The sequence below is a fragment of the Camellia sinensis genome, chromosome 15 (genome assembly GCF_055761805.1).
Source record: "Camellia sinensis isolate YWXY chromosome 15, ASM5576180v1, whole genome shotgun sequence".
Classification (NCBI taxonomy): Eukaryota; Viridiplantae; Streptophyta; class Magnoliopsida; order Ericales; family Theaceae; genus Camellia; species Camellia sinensis.
The window spans coordinates 66,033,211-66,054,589 of NC_138975.1; the positions used below are offsets into that span (position 1 = coordinate 66,033,211).

At 33.4% G+C, this 21,379-nt stretch overlaps 1 protein-coding gene across 1 annotated transcript; it reads left to right on the forward strand.

The window, feature by feature from the left end:
• Positions 1 to 6,554: 6,554 nt before the first annotated feature.
• LOC114294803 (F-box/LRR-repeat protein 17-like) lies at positions 6,555 to 8,308 on the forward strand. Its single transcript, XM_082908961.1, has 5 exons — positions 6,555 to 6,801; positions 6,887 to 6,953; positions 7,063 to 7,148; positions 7,475 to 7,573; positions 7,962 to 8,308. Exons 1-5 carry the CDS (start codon positions 6,625 to 6,627, stop codon positions 8,025 to 8,027), a joined length of 495 nt encoding a protein of 164 aa, XP_082765087.1. The 5' UTR covers positions 6,555 to 6,624; the 3' UTR covers positions 8,028 to 8,308.
• Positions 8,309 to 21,379: the final 13,071 nt, after the last annotated feature.

Consider the following 21,379-nt stretch of genomic DNA (forward strand, 5'->3'; position numbering starts at 1 on the left):
GTCTTCCAACCCCACGTCTTTATTTCTTTTATTTAATCACTTTTGATGGTTAGATTAGGAGCATGTTTCAATTAGCATATCTCATGCTTACATCCATTCATCTTGTATTGTATCCACCGAGGCTCAGCGCATCATTCAAACTGCATTTCCATTTCAATATCCTCTTTGAATACGTGTTTAACTGCATGTTGTTCAAATCGATCCATATGCCATATTAGTAACCGAGCTATTAATTGCATATTGTGTGTGTTGCATTAGGAATCTTTTATAGTAAGGAATCATGCATATTTTTCTAACTCATATTTTCTTAGCTTGGAGTACTATGTGAGTTTTTATGTTTTAGCATAGTTAGATGAATGTGAATGTTGTCATGATTAGCATGCTTGCTATAAGGCTATGTGCTTAAATGCTAAACTGGTTGAATGCTTGTGGATGAAGGCTTGTTGTTTGAATTGAAACGATTCAACGAATGTAAGTTTTTAGCCCACTTTGTTGAGTGGCAAATCATGTTTTAAGCCCACTATGTTTGGTGGCAAATCCGCAATCTTTAAGCCCACTGGAGGTGGCAAATTCAAACCATTTTCGTAAATAAACATAAGTTGAATTGTTCCAAATTGAGCAAACTAGTCTATACTTGCTTGCGCGCATCACATAGTAAAGTTAGTTTAATAACCGGAATAAGAACACATAATGTTTATAAAATCTCATATCATGATTAGTAGAGGCCGATCTTTGATCGGGCGAGCAGGGGTGCTCAATTCATGACCTTCCCCTCTCGTACCTAAGTTCCTGAGCCAAGGCAACTTTGGTGATGACGGACACGTGGCCTTTGGCACGAGTCACAGATTTCCTAAATTTTTTCAAAAATAAAATATTTAGGTGGCGATTCTGTATCTGGCAAAGCAGTCCATTTTTGGCACTTTTGATTCAAAAATCAATTTTCCGAAATGATTTGTCAGATTTGGACTCTTTGGTGTTTATTAGTTTCACATTACACTTGTGAGATTAGATTCAGAACCACGGGAGTCTGAACTGTAGGGCTTTTCTTTCCGAGCTTCCGAAAGGGGGCGCGAAAGAACCGAGCTACAGCAGCAAACAGAGGGGTTTCTGGAGGATTTTCTTGCTTATGTGCATGCGATTCCTAGCCGCTCATTCAATTCCTTTAGATTAGTCGCTTTGATATTCGTATTTTGTAATAATTAGATAATTAGTTCATTCATTTGTGTTTGTAATAATTAGTTAATTAGGACATTCGGACCCTCTTGTAAGAGGGCAAATTTGTAACGTATGATGTATGTCTTTCAATCCCCATTTCTTTCTCCCTTCTATTTAAATGCTTACCGTAGTTGTATAACATCATATTTTCTTTTGTCACTACCATGATTTGTATCCATTTTTGCATGCATTAAGGTTCGGCTCATCATACTTGACATCATTGATTATTTCTTACTTGAACACGCGCGTTACCGCATGCTTTGAGTGGATTCATATGACATATTTATGGCTGAATCAAGTAAATCGCATTTTGTATGAGTTGCATTAGTCATGTGCATTTCTTTAGGATCATGCATTTTTCTAACTATCTTCTTTTCTTTGGCTTGCTTCATTTGAGTACTAGATGAGCATTTTTGCTTTAGCATATCAAAAATGTGTTTGTGTTACCATGTCGAGCATACTACCATGAGGCTACTGGCTTACTCAAAATATTTCTATGAATGCCTATGGATGGAAGTTATTTTGCTTAGATTGGAATAACTTTGATTATTGTACATATGAGCTCGCTTTTCCTTTGAGTTGAACATATTCAAAACTATTTTCAAAAAAGCATGAAATCAAAGCAATTCAAAGTACGTGATGTGGTCTATACTTGTTTGCTTGACATAGTAATGTTAGTATATTAAATAATCAATAAACATGAGCATATAATGTCCATAAAATTCACATCATGATTTAGTAGAGGCCAATCTTTGATCAGGTGAGTAGGATGCCCAATTCATAACCTTCTCTTCTCATACCTAAGTTCTCGAACCGAGACACTTTGGTTATGACGGACAAGTGGCCTTTGGCACGAGTTACGAGTTTTCTAAATTTTTCAAAAATATTTAGGTGGGGACTCTAAAATCTGGCAATGCAGTCCATTTTTGGCATCTCTGATGATTAATGGATTTTCTAGGATTTGCCAAATTTTGGACTCTTATTCATTTTTCTGTTTCACATTGCACTTGTGAAACCAGATTCAGCACCATGGGAGTTCGAAATGTAGGGAAATCACATCCTAGGAGACTAAACCCCTCCAAGAAGCGTGAAAAACCAACTACACTCATTGCACTTTAGCTCACCCATTTCCCTTATATGCATGTAGGTAAGCAATTGGAAGATCAGCATTAGAGTTTGCCTCGGAGTCATCCCTTTGTCAAGCCACCCAAGACGCACCTTCGTGTCTAGGCTTTAGTTTTGTTTTGTCAGAGTTTTGTATTTTGATTACGCTTTAAGTCTGTGTGAGATATGTGTAAGATATGTCTTTGAATATGTAATATGAATCTTTTAACTATTTTAGTTTATCATGTATGTACAGCTCAATAGACATTCTTATTTTTGTTTTACTTCCGCTTCAGGCCCCAATATTAATTAAATATTTTTGAAATTTTGTGCTTGAGGCCAAAGTAGAGGCCGGTCATGGCCTAAACCTCTAGGGGCGGGTTTGGGGCCGTAACAGTGGTATCAGAGCATGAGTTAATATCTCTCACACGAGTCCATTGAGCATTAGAATGTCTAGAACGTATTTAAGTTGCATGCATCTTATAAATAAGTGATAAGTTGTGCATTCAAAAAAATGTATATGTGTTTGTTTCATAGGCTAAGTATTGAGATTAAGAATTAAGAGTTATTATGGAATTTGGACGATTAGAAGGAAACTGGAATATGTTTGTTTAATAGGTTTTGTATTGAGATTAAAAGTTAAAGCTATTATGGAACTTTAACGTTATGAGGAAGTCAAAAATTTTGACTAGAACATTGGTGAGTACAAGTATAATAATTCATGGGAATATGATATTATAAGAAATTAGAATCTTTGGTAAAGCCATGAAAGTTATATGGGTTATATGCCAAATTAGACTAAGGGCATATTTGGGAAGTTGAGGTATTTGATGATTAATGAAGTGTATGGAACTATGGTGATTGAAAGTTAGAAAATTGTTTGATATGAAGAAAGTACGTTGATTTGGTAAGGGACCCACTGTATAAACCGTAGATTCACATACCTTTGTTGAATGACCTTGAAAGTCCGATTGGAATCATGTTTGGCCGGGGTAGCTTCGAATCAGAAATTCTTGGTAATTCTATGGGAATGAATAGGATACCTTACCAATGCCTTTGAACGATTGTATGCCTTATGGTTAATTATATGATGTTATATTCTAAGTTAATCGGTATAACCCCAAGAGTTACTTACCTTTGTCTTGTGACTTTAGGAAAAGATGATGAGAAGTAAGAATGATGTGGAAATTGAATCTTTGTCGAAGCAACTAGACAAAGTAGAAGAAGTGCTAAAAAATATGATGAAACCTAAGAAATCATGTCATGAGATACAACAAGATCAAGAGTAAAAGCTAAGTGTGAAATCAACGAAGAATGTGTTTAGAAATTTTGTGGTATGAGAGATCAATAGGAATATGTTTAATAAATGCAAGAAGTATTTTTTTCAAATGACTATTGGAGAATTTAGAATTAATTTGTATGGGTATTTGAAACTTAATATGAAATTGCTAAGATAATTAGGGTGAGAGTCTTTCAATATATCAAGACCGATATTTCGAGTACTTTCGCTAACTATAAGCAAAAGTGTATATGTGTTAATTGATTTAGGACCGATTTTTTCGTTTCGACCCATTTGGTTATAAAATGAGTAAATCCCCACCCTATTTGATTTGCTGTTGACGGCTTATGAGTTGCATTGGAACGAATATCCGGACTATTGTGGACCAAGAATTTGAATTGTCAATGATGATCTATCAAATACTTAATCTATTTTGAAAACTTCATGTGGATGTCAATAATAGGATATTTTGATTCATTTGAAACAAAGAAATAAAATCATTAATATCATTTGAGATTGAGGCTCGATTATTTGGCGAAATGTAAATCATTTGGAGACATATGATTACTTAAACAAAGGTATATGACTTGTGCGATTAAAGTATTTTATGTTATGATGTTACAAGGTATGTTATGATGCCATGAGGTCAACTTCAAGATCCACTCATGTTATTGATCGTTACTGAATGCCTTTGATGATAATATAGACTATGATGAATTATCAATTTGGGTTATTAACCAACAAATAAATAGAAATGAGTTGAACTCCTATGATGAGATTGAATGGAAATGATGTTATTTTGGAACAGAAAAATGAAATGAGACAGAGTTATGTGATTTGTTTTTGGTACAAGTCACTACAACAAAAGTTACCTATAACCACGTTTTTTACACAACGTTTTTTGAAAAACGTTGTGGAAGAGGTAAAGTGAAATTAAAAGGCACGCATTTTCCTTTTATAAACACGCGTTCGACTTTTAAATGGTGCTCCGTCTCCCTCTGTATCCATTTCTTTTTCCGTCATTCTGTTTTCTATATCCATTTCTCTCTTTTCTCTCTCCGTCCCAGATCTAGGGTTTCCTCTGTCTCCTCATGCTCCTTGAGAGATTCACCAGGGTTGATTCCGATTACTTGTTCAGATCTAATTCTAAATCCATCGATTCTTGAATCAATTTGGTTAAAATTTCTTGACGGTTTTTTGTTTTTCTTGATTCAGATTCTGATGATTTTGCAGAGGAAGATGGACCGGTTGAGTTGCACAAATCGGCAAGGTTACGAGATCGATGAGTGAAGAAGGATCAAGATCATCGGGATTGGGATCGGGACTGAGACCAATCGAATCGGGACTGAGGAAACTAGCCGATTGAGTGAATACTGTGTTTCTGGTAATCAGATTGAGTAAATATTGGGTTTCTGGTAATCGAGTTGCTACATTAGTGAAGGGATTTTATCTAGGGTTTCGAGCCTGTTAAAGCTCCTTCTCAGGTATGGTCCTCCCGTCGCTACTATCCCTTAAGTCTGGTCCTCTCACACTTTCTCTCTCTCTCTCTCGCTCCATCAGATCTGGTCTCATACACAGGACTCACTATATTCCTCGCTCTTCGATCTGGCCTTCCTTCAGTCGAATTGTACTCTTTTTAATCTTTTCACTTGCCATTTTTGTTCTGCTCTCTTTTCAATAGAATCTCATTCACTTTGATATTTTTGCTTTTCAATCTATGTTTGTATATTGGTAGAACATAATTTTACGTATTTCTAATTAACATAGATAATTAGACTATGTTATTCCTTTTTGTCATGAAGGAAGAAAACTAGTACTGTTCTTGATGTAGTTGTTCTCAACTCTGTCAAACTTCCTTTCATTTTTTTTTCTGCATTTCTACTTCATATGTCACATGACCTTGGTCTTCAAGTTGAGAACATAAAAATCATTTGTAGTGTTTGATTGATCATTTTTAGCAAGCGTGTCTCTTCAGTTGATGAAGATTGAAGCTCAATCCGAATCATTTCCAATTGATTATATCGATTCATTTAATTTTTTATCTCTTTTTTACACCCAATCATCTGCGTACTTATATATGTATATTTTATTTTTGTAGATGATCACAGATGCAAACATTCTTTTTGTTACAACTGCGGTTCTCCTCTAATAACCCACTACTGTAGTAAATGTAAGCATTAAGTCCTCATAGATGCCAGCCTTTTTGCTCTTCTACTGCAAGTTAAAATGTAGAAAAGTAGTGCATGATATGCGCAGATAATGGAAATATTATTATTTAGGTGTATATATGGAGTCATTGGAAAACAAATCAGGGCATTGAAACTGCTTCTTAGCTGGTCCATTAAAATTTTAAGATATGATATAAAGGGCATTGATTTTGTGTCGCCCGCCCATCTTCCTGGTCCTCTACTGGCTTTTGCTTGAATACTTTCATGTTTTGTACCAGTGTTGAAGGAAAATTGGCTATTCTGACATTTTTTGTGTGCCATAATAAAACAAATAAGTAAACCTAGTTTACGTCTCATTGGAGGCCTTGCTCAATCTGAGTGAATTAGAAGCTTACATATTAGCGAAGCAATACGGATGCAAATTGAAGTGCAGACAAGGCTACATGAATAGCTTGACGTACAAAACACTGAGAAATTTCTTGTGTGTACAATTATAAGAAGCCTTTCTTCAATGCTATAATAAAAAAATTCTGCACCAATTCAAGATAAATCTAGATGTCACTTTAATCTAGAAGACATTACATGAAATGGGAAGAAAGAAACAAACAACAAACAAGTTAACCAATTATACAGATGCATAGCTATACTACCTTTAATCAAGAAAGAATATTAAAACATATTTATCAGATATTAGCATATGATGTGTGCACAATATTCTTCTTACATATATGCATTTACTGAATGATCATTTACTGAATGATCATTCTTCTTACATAGCTATACTACCTTTTTACTTGCTTCCTGCATCTTTTAGGTGGAATCCAATTTGCTGCAGCTCAACTGCCTCTTCTTGAAATCATGGACTGTGGAATGACCATATGTGACCCCAATTTCCAGATTCCAAACTTCGAAGAAAGCTGTGACCATGAGTTGCAGAAAACTCCCAACAGCAAACTACACCTTATTTACCAGAAGTTAATTATCAAACATGGCAAGCTGAAAAAACTTAGCTTGTGGGGTTGTTCTGGCTTAGATGTGAGATTCACTAGTCTAAGTAATTTGTATAATCTTGCTCGCTTATTTCTTCACTCTGGACCTGAATTTGTGAATTTGTGTGCAGGCTTTATATTTGAACTGCCCAGAGCTCAATGATCTGAATCTAAATTCTTGTCGAAACTTGCATCCTGGTATGTTCTCTGAGTTCTTTCTTTTTCAAGCTGGTGACATACACGCAAAAGTATTTTGAGAGTTGTAGTTTTTGTTAACTGATTTTATGTTTTTTATTTTAATCTCCAGAGAGATTGCTCCTTCAGTGCCCAAATTTGGAAAGTGTGCATGCATTTGGTTGCCAAGATATGTTGGTTGAAACCATTCAAAACCAGGTGAATAATCTATAGTTTTTATATTTATTTGCCCTGTGCAAATCAGAAGGCTGATAACATTTAGGCTATGTGGGCATATGAGAAGACTAGACTAGACTAGACTGGTTCAAGATAGCTCAGCAACCAACCATCATATTTGCAGCATGATATTGTGCTCTTGTTGCCAATTTCTTTCCTTCTCTAATTTGGGGATGCTATACATTAGATGTAGGATTGTCGTTACCACTAAAATCATTTTAACTTTTTTGTTGATTGTCTTTTTTTTTAAGGATTGAAATGGACTGAACAAACTAAATTTTCTGTAATTTTATTTGCCACATTTATAGGTCTCTAGTGAATCTGCTGCTGTGGAAAACCATTTTCCTTATAGGCGATTAGGTGATGGATCCAAGAGGGTTCGAGTCCCACTTTTTCTCGGCCAACAGGTAATGCTGAAAGCTTGCAGATGAATATTGTTGATTTTGTTGATGACAAATAGTTGCTCTCTCTTGGAGGAGCATTCTGTTTCTCATTTATTGTGCTACATTTCGGGAATTATGTTTGGTTCATATGCGTTTGCTATCTCATAGTTATGCAACTACTTCAGAAAAATGGCATACTAAACGCATTTACAACACAATGTACCCATCAATTACATAAATAAATGTTAACAATAGTATGCCTTCCTTACGGAATTTAGTTATTCGTATTTTCCTTTGTTGATGATATATATAGAACTTTTCTGATGAGAATCATTGCCACTTGAAGCTATTTTCCCTCAGATGAGAACTTATTTTGTTGGAATTTTAGCTTACAAGCTTCTGTTTGTTGCAGGAATCTGACGATGGCAAAAGGGGAAGGAGGGTATTTAAAAGACAGTGCACTGTGATCATGGATTAATGGAAGATGTGTCCTTCGATGTTATTTTTGACTTGGCAGTAATTTCGTGTTGCCATGTTAGATCCAAAGGGCATATATTAAGGGTCAAAATTGTTTCTGTAATTGTTCAAAATTGTGGTTGTAGACTTATTGACCGTAGATAATGCCTTTTCCTTCATCACAACTACAGCCCTTTATAATTTTATTTTTTATTTTTTGTTTTTATAATCATGGGGGTGAAAAAAATCCGATGATCAACTTTATTTTTTGTGTTAAATTCACCAGTCATAAATGATACTTTTTGCCCAAATGGATTATGACAATGACTATTCATCTTTCGAATGTGATTTACTGAATGATACTTTTATAGCTATATTCTAAATGATACTTTTATAGCTATATTCAACTAGGCTCAATGGCAATTGTTCATTCTCAGAGCAGTTCCTTCATGAGATTGATGCCTTTGGTCTTTGAGGTTTGTTTGATTTTTTTTCGATAGTTCACTTTTATGAGTTTGGCTTCTGGTTTTCCTTCTTCTTCTGACTTAATTTTCTGTTTCCTTCGCTTATTATCTAGGATCGTCTCACCAAATCATCTGGTATGTTGTTCCTTGTGCTTTGTTTTGTCAATCTTGAAACTAATGTGTGAAGCATGATTAATTAGCATATGTGTTTAACTATGTGCATTGTAGTTTGCTTTGTGTCAGAACATAAGTAATATCAAGGTACTTCTACAAAAATTTATTGTTGTGTGCTTGAAATTCATTATAAAATATCTATAAACCCAACGCAGTGATGAAGACCTCTGTGGTGCTCCACTCTGCTGCTTCAGGAATGTTTTTCCTTTGTTCACACTGATTGAAGGTGGAACAGATTTTGCCTCTTATGGGGTTCTGTTTTTCATTTGTTTTTGAGTTCATACTGGCAGTAACTTTGCTACACTTTGTCTTGTTTTTGTCTTGCACAGTGAGCATCTTACCTACTTTTATATTGTAGTTTTTATTGGGATTATTTGTTAGATGGGACCAAGAACATCATTTTTGGGTGCGGTTGCTTAGAGTTTTTAGGCAACTATCTTGGGGCTTTTGTCTTCACTATTGATGTAATGTACACTTTACTTATATATATATATATATATATATATATATATATATCAATAACTTTTCTTTAAAAAAAACCTCAATCGAATGATTAGATTCAATTTGAAGTGCCGATTGATTGAGAGCCTCTTTTAAGACTGTTAATGTTGTATAAAGAGATGGCTGAGTTTATATGTAGTCTTAAAATTAATTTTTTTACCTGGAAGCAGATACCCATTTAACCACCTCCTCAAATTTGTCTAAAAATTTTTATGACTCCTTGTATTTTGGCCAGATTACAGGATATTTTTTGCAGCTCCTTGGCAGGTGAGCGTATCTACGTAGTTCGAAATATCATTTATTGGGTGGTAATGCTCTATATATTCTATATGATGTATTCGATCAGTTAAATTTTTATTCGGGCGTCTCATATTGTCATATTCACAGCATGTCTTGGAAGTACCTTGATATCATTACAATCTCATTGTTTTATTATGTGAATAATTTTGTATCATTTTGAGAACTTACTGAGAGGTGTGAACTAGAGTCAGATTTCTTGTACTTAACCTAGAGTGAATATAATAAGATATAAATGAGACATTTTGAGAACTTGGGGTAGTAATTGGTGACAATGTCAGAGCCAACTGAGATGTTTCACTCATGAACCACAAAGATTATGAGTCTATGACAAGACCCTCTTAAGGGTGGTATGGTTCGATTTGAGGGTTGTCTAGATAATCTAGTTTGTTAGATGGTTAACATATGAATATTTGAACTATCTGGTATGACCTCCTAGAGACTTTATCAAACTTTCCTCTTGAATTTAAGTTCAGACAGGGTTTTATAAAGAAAGTAATGTTGACATAAGCATCTCATACTGGGCTTGTTAAGAAGCCCATTCACAACCAAGCTCAAGCTTAGGTTTTGGGCAAGATTGCTCCACAAACTAACTCTATTGAAATTGGGATTTACTTGAGGCCTCATGAAAAGTTGGCGCTACACTTATATGGCTTTGGTAACTGTGACAAAAAGGAAAAAGTACCTTGCATTTTAGATATGACAAAAATATGGATAAGCTCTTGGAGTATCTTGTAATTGCAATTGAAGTTGAATATCTTTCGATATGGAAATTAGAATGAATAGGTAAATGAACAAACTTGACAGAATAGGTAAATGAACAAACTTGACAAGCTTGATTAGGCTCATGAACATGATTGAGTTTGGCCAAACCTTAGCAAATGAAACTTGAACAGGAAATTGTTTTCTCAGATTAAGCCCTGCTCAAGTTCAAGCTCAATCTAAAGTCAACCAACCCCAGCAGCCCATTGTTCTTACTCTTTCTAGACTTATCAACTGAGAGACTATTGCAATTAATTTTGAATATTATATGTTGTTTTCTTTTTCACCAACTTGCAGCAAACCAAGGTTTCGCTCCTCCAGCACCAAGTGAAGTTGCTTGTCATTGATAGCATGACAACTCTTGTTTTAGGGTAAGTTCAAGCTTTTTCTTCTGCACTATATGACTGAAGTTTGTTTTTCTCAACTCTAGTTATCAATTGTCTAACATCCTGCGTAGTTACAGTATTAACTTATTAATTAGCCATTCTGCTTTTGTTTTTGGATGTGCTATCTTATACGCTTCTTGTTGCTTTTAGAAATCAGATGTTGGACATTCTACAACTACACAAAACGATGTTAAAATTTGCTAGTGGAGCAGTGCTTCTGATAAAGCTCAGCCATTTTTTATCAGATTAAATGTTTGGCATCTAAAAAACAAGTTCGTAAACTAGCATGGCCAGAATGGGAACATTGAGATGGATAATTTATAAGTTGGGCAAGGATAGAACTAGGAATGAATAAATTGATGAGAGTTCAGAAGTAAATGCTTTTGGAGAGGGTTTATATCACTTTTGGAGCCAACTTGATGAAGTGATAGACTATCAAACCAAGTTCATCGGATTAGTCAGAGCACACAGATTTCATGTTTGGATCTAATTTTTCACTGTTTGGGGTTAGTTCTAGCTATGCAATAAAGGTTGATTACAAGATGTGTTATTTGCATCATTTTGTTTGGAGATCCTTGCATCATTACAATCTCATTGTTTTATTATGTGAATCATTTTGTTTTGTGTTTCAGTATTGTTGGGTTGAAATAAAAATTTGGTGATGCAATTGACTAATTGGATTAAGATTACGCTTACTTTATCTTTAGCCATAAAGAGAAACTTTGAAAGTAAAACTGAAGATAAAATTTGTTTTCATTGATTGGTGATGTGAGGATAAGAGTTTACCGTAGGATTAAGACAAAGAACACAGTCCAGAGAAAGAGAATGTTGGTTATCTATTTATTAGTATTATTTCATCAGGTGGTGCTCTCCGTACTCAAACTATCTCGAACTATCTGTAATCTCTCTTATGAGTATATATTTATGTGATGAACGTGAAGTTTGAATGTGGGTGCGTACAAGAGGAGGTGAGAGTTTTGAACCTAACTTGCGATTGATGTGCTAACTTTTTGTTAACTTTATTATTGGCAATGATTATAATTTGTTAACTTTTTATTTTATTTTGGGTTAGCTTCTTTATTTTTTTGACTGATTCCAGTGTTTTTTTGTAGGAGCATTGGCCAGCTTGTTCCTTGAAATAAGCATTGGCCTATGAATGAGTTATTTAATATTTTGATGGTTTTTTAACATTTTTTTGGGTTATGGTTTGTGGTTAAATATAAATAGGTAGGAAATGTTACAATTTTTTTTCTATTGTTTGTCAAATGTAAAATTTTAGTGATCTGGAAGAGGAATTAAACTTGTTTGGTTTATTTTTAGTTTATGTGCTTCTGTATACAATCTTGGACTTTTAGATTTGACCTTATTTAGCTAATAGTGCAATTTGAAAATTGAATCTTTTTTTTTTTTTTTTTGGGGGAGAAGCGTATTATTTTGCAGATTTAGTCAGGGCAAATGAAATTTATTTATATTTGTTCATTTTATATTTTTTTTTAAAATAAGGAGAAAAGATGGCGTTTTTGAAAAAAACGTTACTAAATGTCGTGATATGATGTCAGTGTTTAACTGCAACGGAAAAGATGGCGTTTTTAAAAAACGTCATTAAATGTCGTTATATGACGTCAGCTTTTAACTGTGACGGTTTATGCTAACGGATGTTTGAGAATTTGCAGCGTTTTAAAAAGCGCCGGCTAAAGTCATTAGTGACGTTTAATAAACGTCAATAACCTAAGACGGCGGCCGTATCCTCGACGCAAGTAATAAACGTCACTTTATCCTTTAGCGGCGTTTTTAAGGCTTATAGTGGCGTTTTTTAAACGTCGCTAATGCCAAAAATTCCTGCAGTGAGTGCCTTAAGTTTGGAGGACCAAACTTTCAAAGAGGAAGAGATTGTGATGACCCCGCAACGTATAATATTTTGCATATAATTAATTAAAGAGATTTGAATTTTAATTAGTCATTATTCTGATTTAATTTGGGACTTATGAGAATTATGGAGTCTAATTCGTATATGATTCTATTAAGGATTTTTATTGGAATTAGAAATTGAAAGCCTAAATCACTTAAGGAGGTGAAATTGGTGACTTGAATCAGTTTAATTTCAAGTATTGGAGCATATAAGAGTTTAATTAAATATTTGATTCAGTGTAGTAAAATTAAGATTTGATTAATTGGGTTATGAGGTGTCCAATTTGAGTATGTAATTTATTGACGGGGATTTTGAATTTGAACTGAAATTGAAGGCCTTAGTGATTTGAGAAACCAAAATTGATCATGGCAATAAGTTTAATTTGATATTTGGAACTTTTTGAGAGTTTGATTAAAAATCTTATTCAGATTGGTAAAAATTAAATATAATTAATTGGGGCTTAATTGAAGTTAATTAGACTAATTAACTTATGTGGGATTTGTGATTAGTTATGATTAATTAAATTATATGCTAATCAAGATTTATTAAGACTAAGTGTTGCTTAATTAAGCTAATCTTAATCATAAATGGAATTGTGGAATGGTCTATAATTTGAGGGTATATGTGGGTGTGGGTGTGGGTGTGGGTGTTGGTGTGGGCGTGCAGAGAAATTCTTCATGTGTGCTAAGAAGTCTGTGTGTGCATGTAAGTGTTTTGCTGGACCTTAATGTGCAAGTGTGTGCACGTGTTGCATTAAGAAGTGAAGAAGTAAGGTGTGTATTATTTGAGGGGTCAAGAGGTGAGTTCATCACTCATGTTTTGTGCTGGAGCAATTTTAGTAAGAGAGAGAGAGAGCTCACCTTTAGAGAGAGAAGTTCAAGATTTTGAAGAGAAGAAGCAGACCAAAGGATGAAATCAACTTTAATTTCTGGAATTAGAGCTTAAGGTATGGAAATCATGCTTGATTTTAGTAGAATCTTTGTGTTACACTTGAAATTAAAGATGAGTTTGGAATCAACATCATGTAATTGGAAGAAATTAAGAAGAAGAAAAAAAAAAACAAAAAAAGAAGGAAATAGAGCTAGATTCATGGTTTAGTTATTTGAAAATTAATCATTTTGGGTTTGAATTATGTTATCTTGCATGAAATGGAATTTCATTTTTACATGCATGAATAAATTCTATAAGTTTTGATACTTTACACTTACATGCATTATAAATTTCAAGAATTTTGAAGAAATGATTTTATATTTTGAAAAGAATTAAGATGAGTTTCAAGAAATATTTCATGAAAATTATATCTTAACTTAATTCATTTCTTAATTAATTTGTAAAGTCTTTGTAAACAAATGTTTTCTTCTCCATGAAATTTTATGTCATGTGTTTTAAGTTTATAAGTTTGATTTTGGGTTGAATTTTGAAGTTTTAATGCATGAAAACTTTTATATGGCACATGATTTCAAAAAAAAAAAAAAAAAAAAAAAATCATGGCTCACAAGCTTAATTTCATGTTTTGAAAATCAAGAGAAAAAGAATTTGAAATCTTTGCATGCATGAACAAATAATTCAAGTTTTGACAAAATTGTTGAGTTTTGAGAAATTGATTTCTAAAGGGTCATGTATTGGTATTTTCCAAAGTGTTTTCATGTTTTCAACCAAGCCATACATGATCCCCAAGTTTTGGAATGAAGTTTGAAAGCTCAAATCTTCAGTTTGAAACTCGGAAAATTTACACACCGCTATAGCAACCAAGTGGTGGCTCGAGCAAACATTACGAGTTTCCAGAACTTTTGCAGTCTTTACAGACCGCTTGAGCGACCAATTGGTGGCTCAAGTGAACCCACCTTATGTTTGCTAGTCACTCGAGCGACCAAATGTTGGCTCAAGCACACTTTCGACCCATCCAGTTTTTTGCAAACTATGCAGTTCGCTCAAGCGACCAAATGGTGGCTCGAGGGATCAGGCTTTCTTAGCATGTTTTGGAAAATTACATCTTGTTCATATTTCGACCTCATCTCTTAACAACCATTCTCAGGCATAAATTATTATTCATTAAGAACTAATAAGCTAAGAACCACCACAAGTAATCGGTTAAAAAGTAAAGTAAGAGATTGGCTTATTAGATTAAGAAAGAGAAGTGAATTAAGAATCCGGTTTACTTAGAAAGAAAAGAATAAGAGAAGTTATATGTGATGACGAGAGTAATAATTGTGTTTTGATATGTTTGTTTATGTGTTCTATGTAGGTTTGACATCCGAGGTGTTATATTTGAGTCAAATCCACTGTGAGTAATATCTTTATAAAGATATGTTCGAAATATGTTTTGAAAATTATTATACAAATCATGTTTATGAAATGCTATTTTTTTATGAGTGAATGAATGTCCCTTTTGAAATGTATTTTTGGCATTCATAAATAAGGCTCTTGCCCAGGAAAAACAGTACTGTGGCCCTTTGCTAATAAGGCCCTTGCCCGGGGGAAACAATACCATGGCCCTTCGTTCATAAGGTCTCGCCCAGGGAAAACAATACAGTGGCCCTTCTTTAATATGGCCCTCGCTCAAAGAAAACAATACCGTGGCCCTTTGTTATATGTGCACAAAGATTTCTAATGTTGACCCGAGTGGTCCCTTTGCTTGACCTTCATGGTTCCTTTGATATATGCCTTCGAGCCTTTTGTATTCGAATGGATGTACCACATTTAATGCTTTGTTAATGTGTAGCAATTTAGAATTTTTCCCTCCGCTCAAGCGGGGAGTTGACGCTCGAGCGGACTTGTGAGGCTTCCAATATTTTTGCAGTCTGTCCGAAATTCTGAGAGTTGTGAATTCCCGCTCGAGCGGCCGGCTTTGTTGGTCTGCGCGGTCGAACACGAGATTGGGCGCTCGAGCGGTCTGCCTGGTTGAGTTTGAATTTCTGAGGCTAGTGGGATTGTTTTTTACCTTTTATTATTATGTTTGGAGCCTCCATATTTTATTTTGGGTCATTGATTGAAGTGGTAACGTGATGGTAAAGTAAGATTTGACCAAAAACTTTAATTCGAATAATCTTTCTACAAATAGCTGTCACTCTTTTTCCCTTTTCTTTTTCCACACTTTGAATTTGGATGTGGGGCTAGAACCATTGGAAATCTTGTTTCTAGGGCTTCGATTTGGACATAAGAACGACCTAAAACGGAGTCCCGATGAGAAAGTTATACCCGTTTGAAGTTTTCATATTTGTGTTGGAAGCAGGTACGCTCGAGCGAGAAAATGTACACTCGAGCAAACTGCGCGAATTCCGCCGCTTTAAAATGTGATTTTTAGCTCATTCTTTGCATTTTTCTTTTCCTTCTTCCTTCCTCTCACCCTAGGTCCAAAAACCTTAGAGATTTCGGCCCCTATACTTTCAATTTCTCACAGATTTGGCCAAGATCCCTTGCAAAAACGTGAAGAAGGTTTGAAGATCTCACTTTCCAACCGATTGGAATTCGGATTTGTGGAGGATTCCTCTCAAAGCTTGCTTTTCTTTCTTGAATCTTGAGGTAGGGGTTCTTGTTCTTCCTCAATACTTCCATAAATAGATAGTTTTGTGATATTTTGATTATATACATACAAAACCTACATTTTTGGACATCTAGAGTATATTATGAGAATTGGGGGTTTAGGGTTTGAGATGTTGGGAGTTCAATTAATGGGTTAAAATAGTGGATTATGAAAGTTGGAATAAAAAATAATGGGTTAAGAAATTTGATTTTTTTTCTTGAAATTTCTAGGTTTTCTAGAAACCCTAGGTTGATTGATGATGATAATCAATGATTTGGCCCAAATTGAAAGTAGAATCATGAAATTGGTAGGTTGAATTATATATGTACAAGTTTAATTGGAATTTCGTTATATTTGAAAATTATGTTTAAAATTTGCGAATGAACTTTGTTATGAGCATTGTAAATCATGTTGTAATGAGAAAGGAAATTGGGAAAAATGATTTATTAATGATATAGATGACATAAACTCGGTTATGGAATGTTGAAATGGGATTTAAGAATTTACCTTGAATTATGTTGAATTATATCTAGTGGTGTTGAATTGAATCATGTGAATTGTGTTGACTATGTTGAGTTGTGTTGAATTAAGTTGAGTTGTATTGATTTTGGGTTGATATAAATAAAGGAAGTTTTGCCCTAATTGGATCAAATTGCTATTGTGTATAGACAATTAAAATTGTCATTGTAAATGTGAAAGCGGAGGATTATTAATGATGATGATGGAGTTTGATATGCATTATCACTCCCATATGAGATTTTGGGAAAAAACATATCTTTAAAGGAATTTATGTATCGGTTTAGGTGTATTTGTTTTGGGCTATCGGTGGAGGATAGCTGTGATTGGTGTAGAAATTGCATGTTGACTAGGCAGGCCGGACTATTTATAAATCATGCATATCATGGAGAATGCAATGGATTTTGAAGATTTCAACTGTATGTTTTGGAAAAAGATTTTGGAAATTCTTGTGTTATGTTTAAGAACACTTGTTTCATTTGAAAATCATATTTTGGATCACATGTATTATGCTAGTTGAAAAGAGTAAATAATATGATAAGTCTAAGAAATGATTGTCATTGAATATGACTGTGTGTTTTAATACATTGTATATGTATGATTGTTTGTGAGGAGAAGGGGATGTACTCCATGTGTGATTGTGTGATTAAATACATTGTATATGTATGTTTGTTTGGGAGGAGAAAGGGGATGGACTCCATTGTTTCGGAGCAGAAAGGGGAAGGACTCCACTGTTTGGGAAGAGAAAAGGGATGGACTCCATTATAACTAAGTTGGCCGGAATGTCCTGGGTGAAAGTCCCGAAATTTATACATGGGTGCCGATCCCGTGGACGAAATTTCCGTGAAATGGCAATTTGAAGTGTTTATGTGTGTTTTGTATGATTGGAAAACCACTGAGTTGTAGTCTTAGTTTGGTTGTTGTGAAATAATGAAATTGACTCATGAATTGGGAAGAATAAATGAATTGAAAATGAATTGAAGGAAAATGGATTAAGGATTGAAATTGGCATCATGTGGATAATTGGATTAGGGGCTAGTGATGATGAACTCAATGGATTGCTTGTGGCAAAATGGAAGATTATGAGTTTTGTTTTGTAAGTAATTGGGAAATTGAATTAAAAAGGGTTTGTGATTCTTGTGTATTGTTTGAACTCTAATCTTTTGGATTATGGAGTATGGTAATTGGAAACAGAAACGAAATGTGGAATATTAAAATGGAAACGAAATGAGGAATAATTTGAAATCGGGTTAATGAATTTAAGATGATGTTCTTCTTTAAGTGTACTTGTTTTCAAAGAAAATTTATGGTTTCCTAATGATGAGAGCCTACATTTATGACAGAGAGTTTTCTTAAAGGTCCAAGTGAAATTTTAAGAAAAGATACCTTTCGTATAATATTTTGGACTTACAAAATGTCACATTACTATATGGTATCACTCTGCATGCATGATCGTTTATGTGTTAGCTACTGTTGTTGAACTATGAGATTCCTACTGAGTATTTGTGCTCACCCCTTGTTGTTTTATCCTTTTTCAGGAAGAGAATTTCGGGTTCATTAGTTGAAGAGTATGGATTCCATGTATCTTTTTGTGTAAATTTTATTATAAATGCTAAGGGAATGAAAAATGTATCTTGTGACTTGTAATTATTTATTTGTAGTTTCGCAGTAGAAGCTTGGCATGTATTATTACATTGTTGTTTTCAATGAGAGAGAGTACATGTATTATTATGTTTCTATCACCAAAGGGTAATAGACATTAAAAAAAAAAAAATGGACCTAAATTATAGGCTTTGGTAATGTTTCCAATCAATTAAAATTGGGGGCGTGACATATTGGGTTCAATATGGAAAATGGTTTATTTGATTCAGATATATGTTTCATTGGAAAAAGTATGGATTTTGATATGATAAATGCTTGCTTTGAAAATGATAGTTGGAAATGCAAAGATTTGCCAAATGCTTTATTTTGAAAATAATTTAAGATTCGTTTTGAAATTATAAGACATGTTTTTATAATGTCATAAATTTCATTCATTAACCTCTTTATTATGGTATTAGTCACTGGGTTTTAGTTCACTCATTTTCCTTATATATATGTAGGTGAGTAATTAGAGGATAAACATTAGAATTTGCCTCGGAGTCAGCCCTTTGTCATGCCACCCAAGATGCGCCTCCGTGTTAAGGCTTTAGTTTTGTTTTGTTAGAGTTTTGTATTTTGATTAAGTCTTAAGTCTGTGTGAGATATGTATAAAATATCTCTTTGCATATGTAATATGAATGTTTTAATTATTTCAATTTATTATATATACACAGCTCAATGGACATTCTTATTTTTGTTTTTTGCTTCTGCTTCAGACCCCAATATTAATTAAAAAAAAAATTGAAATTTTATCTTTGAGGCCTAAGTACAGGTCAGTCATGGCCTAAACTTCTAGGGATGAATTTGGGATTGTGACACTTTCATTTTTCATTATATGGAACGCCAGGAAATACGAAAAATAATCTTCATAAAATGTTTTCTGCCTAAACAAATGGAGCGTAGGTGATATTTTGTTACAATATTTTTACATTTTTGTTTAGTACTTGAGTTTGAATTATTTTCGTAGTTTTTAGTTATATATTTAAATAAATTTTAATAATTATATATAGAAGTAACATTTTCGTAAATACTATGTAAAAAAAAAAAAAAAAAAGAAAAAAAAGAGGAGATTGATCAATAAGTCATATATTTTGGACTTCTAATCCATATAGTCTCATATTTTTTTTTTTTTGTGAACCATTTAGTCATTTTGGATATATAAAAACTTATTTGTTTGCCACATTGGAGTGTCACATTTTAAAAAAGTACACTAAAGAGTTTTTTAGTGTCACATCATACCCGCTATGTTAAAGTCTCATATTTGGAAAAAATACACTAAAGAGTTTTTAATTTTTTTATAGTGTAACATTATACTCGCCACATTGGAGTGTCACATGTCACGTTTGGAAAAAGTACTCTAAGGAGTTTTTAATTTTTTTTAGAATTGTCACATCATACGCTATGTTGTCAAATTTGAGAAAAATACACTAAGGAATTTTTTTTTTTTTTTAAAGTGTCCCATCATACCTGCCATGTTGTCATATTTGGGAAAAGTACACTAAAGAGTTTTTATGTTTTTTGGAGGAAAAGTTTTGGAGTATCACATTATACCTACTACGTTGTCATATTTAGAGAAATTACACTAAAAAGTTTTTAATTTTTTTGGAGTACTATATTGTTGGAGTGTCACATTAATACCTGCCACATTGGAGTATCACATCATACCTGTCACATTAATAAAAGGGTATAACTGTCCACCAAAACACTACCACAATCGAAAATAAGACTACATGGAAAAAAACTCTCCACTAATAAGACTTAACAGATCAATAGAAAAAATTTGGGACTAATTGTAGTACTTGTTTGTGAGATAGGATTTATTGGTAAATATCTCCAAAAAAAATGAATACTATTGTTTGGGATGATTTGAATAAGTGTACTTTTTGACTTTTTATGAAATATGAGTTGAGTTTGATGTAATGTGGTAGAGAACTAATTTGACTTAAATAAGATGATATAACTTAAATAATATAATAATTTATTTACTTTTTAATTTTTTTTTAGTTATACCAAACCGAGCCTTAATCTTTTGGTCACATTTTTTAAAAATGTTTTAAAGGCTCCCTTATCGGAAGTTTGCTTCGAACCCCAAAAATGTCAGAGCTATGGTAACAGTTGTATCATACTCTTTTTTTAAAAATGTTTGATAGCTCAAAATTTTATGGTTTAAATGGTTCAAATCTGTCAAAACGATATCGTTTTACACTCATTTACACTCAAAACGACATCATTTTGAATGATTTGAATCATTTAAATCACAAAATTTTAAATTACCTAACATTGTTGCTCTTTTTTTTCATTCCCACTTCTATAATAAAACGGGTGTAAACTGTAAATATAGACAACCTTTCATCATTGGCGGACATAGGATGTGGCGGCGGGGCACCCCTAAACTTTGGAAAACTTTACACTTTCATCATGTAATTTTGAATATTTATATATAAAAAAAGTTTACATTTTGACCCTTCAAAATATATATAATTTTACTCTCACCCCTCCAAAATCTAAATAAATTTAGTTTTGCTATTCTAAATTTTGAAAATGTTCATTATTTTCAAGCAATTTTTAACAATTATAAAATAAATTAGTATTTTAGTCACCTCAAACCTTTGAAAAATTTTATTACTGTCATGTAATTTTGAGTTTTTGTAAAATAAATTAACATTTTGATTTTCAAAATTTATACAATCTTATTTTAATTTCTCTAAAATCTAAATATTTTTGCTTTAATCCCCTTTTACACAATTTTTAGGTCCGCCACTGATTTTTGTGACAAGAATCAAGCACCTCATATTAAAATTACGACAATGCTACGTAACTCAAATTTTGTGGCTCAAAAGTGGCTCAAATGGCCAAAACGACGTCGTTTTGAGTACAGAACAACATAAAAATGGCTAAAACGACGTCGTTTTGGCCATTTGAGCCACTTTTGAGCCACAAAATTTGAGTTACGAGACATTTTTCTTAAAATTATAAGGAAAGAACCACAAGCGTCTGATAATACAGTTGTATGATTTTCCCTTCCAGAATAGCAAATAATTCGTGCAATACAAAAGGTGCTAAGCTCTTAGGCAAATTAACTAGTCAATCTCACACGGGAATGTGTTTTCAATTCTTTTTTACTCGAAGAGCTATAAACTGGAACATTTTGAATTCAATTTTTGTTTGTGTTTTTTAAATTTAACCCATACTTTTAGGGTG

What these genes read in the sequence shown, in the direction of transcription:
- LOC114294803 (XM_082908961.1), top strand. Translation starts at nt 6,625, where the DNA reads ATGGACTGTGGAATGACCATATGTGACCCCAATTTCCAGATTCCAAAC. An exon ending in TTGTCGAAACTTGCATCCTG is followed by an intron (nt 6,954 to 7,062) that starts GTATGTTCTCTG and finishes TTTAATCTCCAG; the next exon opens with AGAGATTGCTCCTTCAGTGC. An exon ending in TTGAAACCATTCAAAACCAG is followed by an intron (nt 7,149 to 7,474) that starts GTGAATAATCTA and finishes CCACATTTATAG; the next exon opens with GTCTCTAGTGAATCTGCTGC.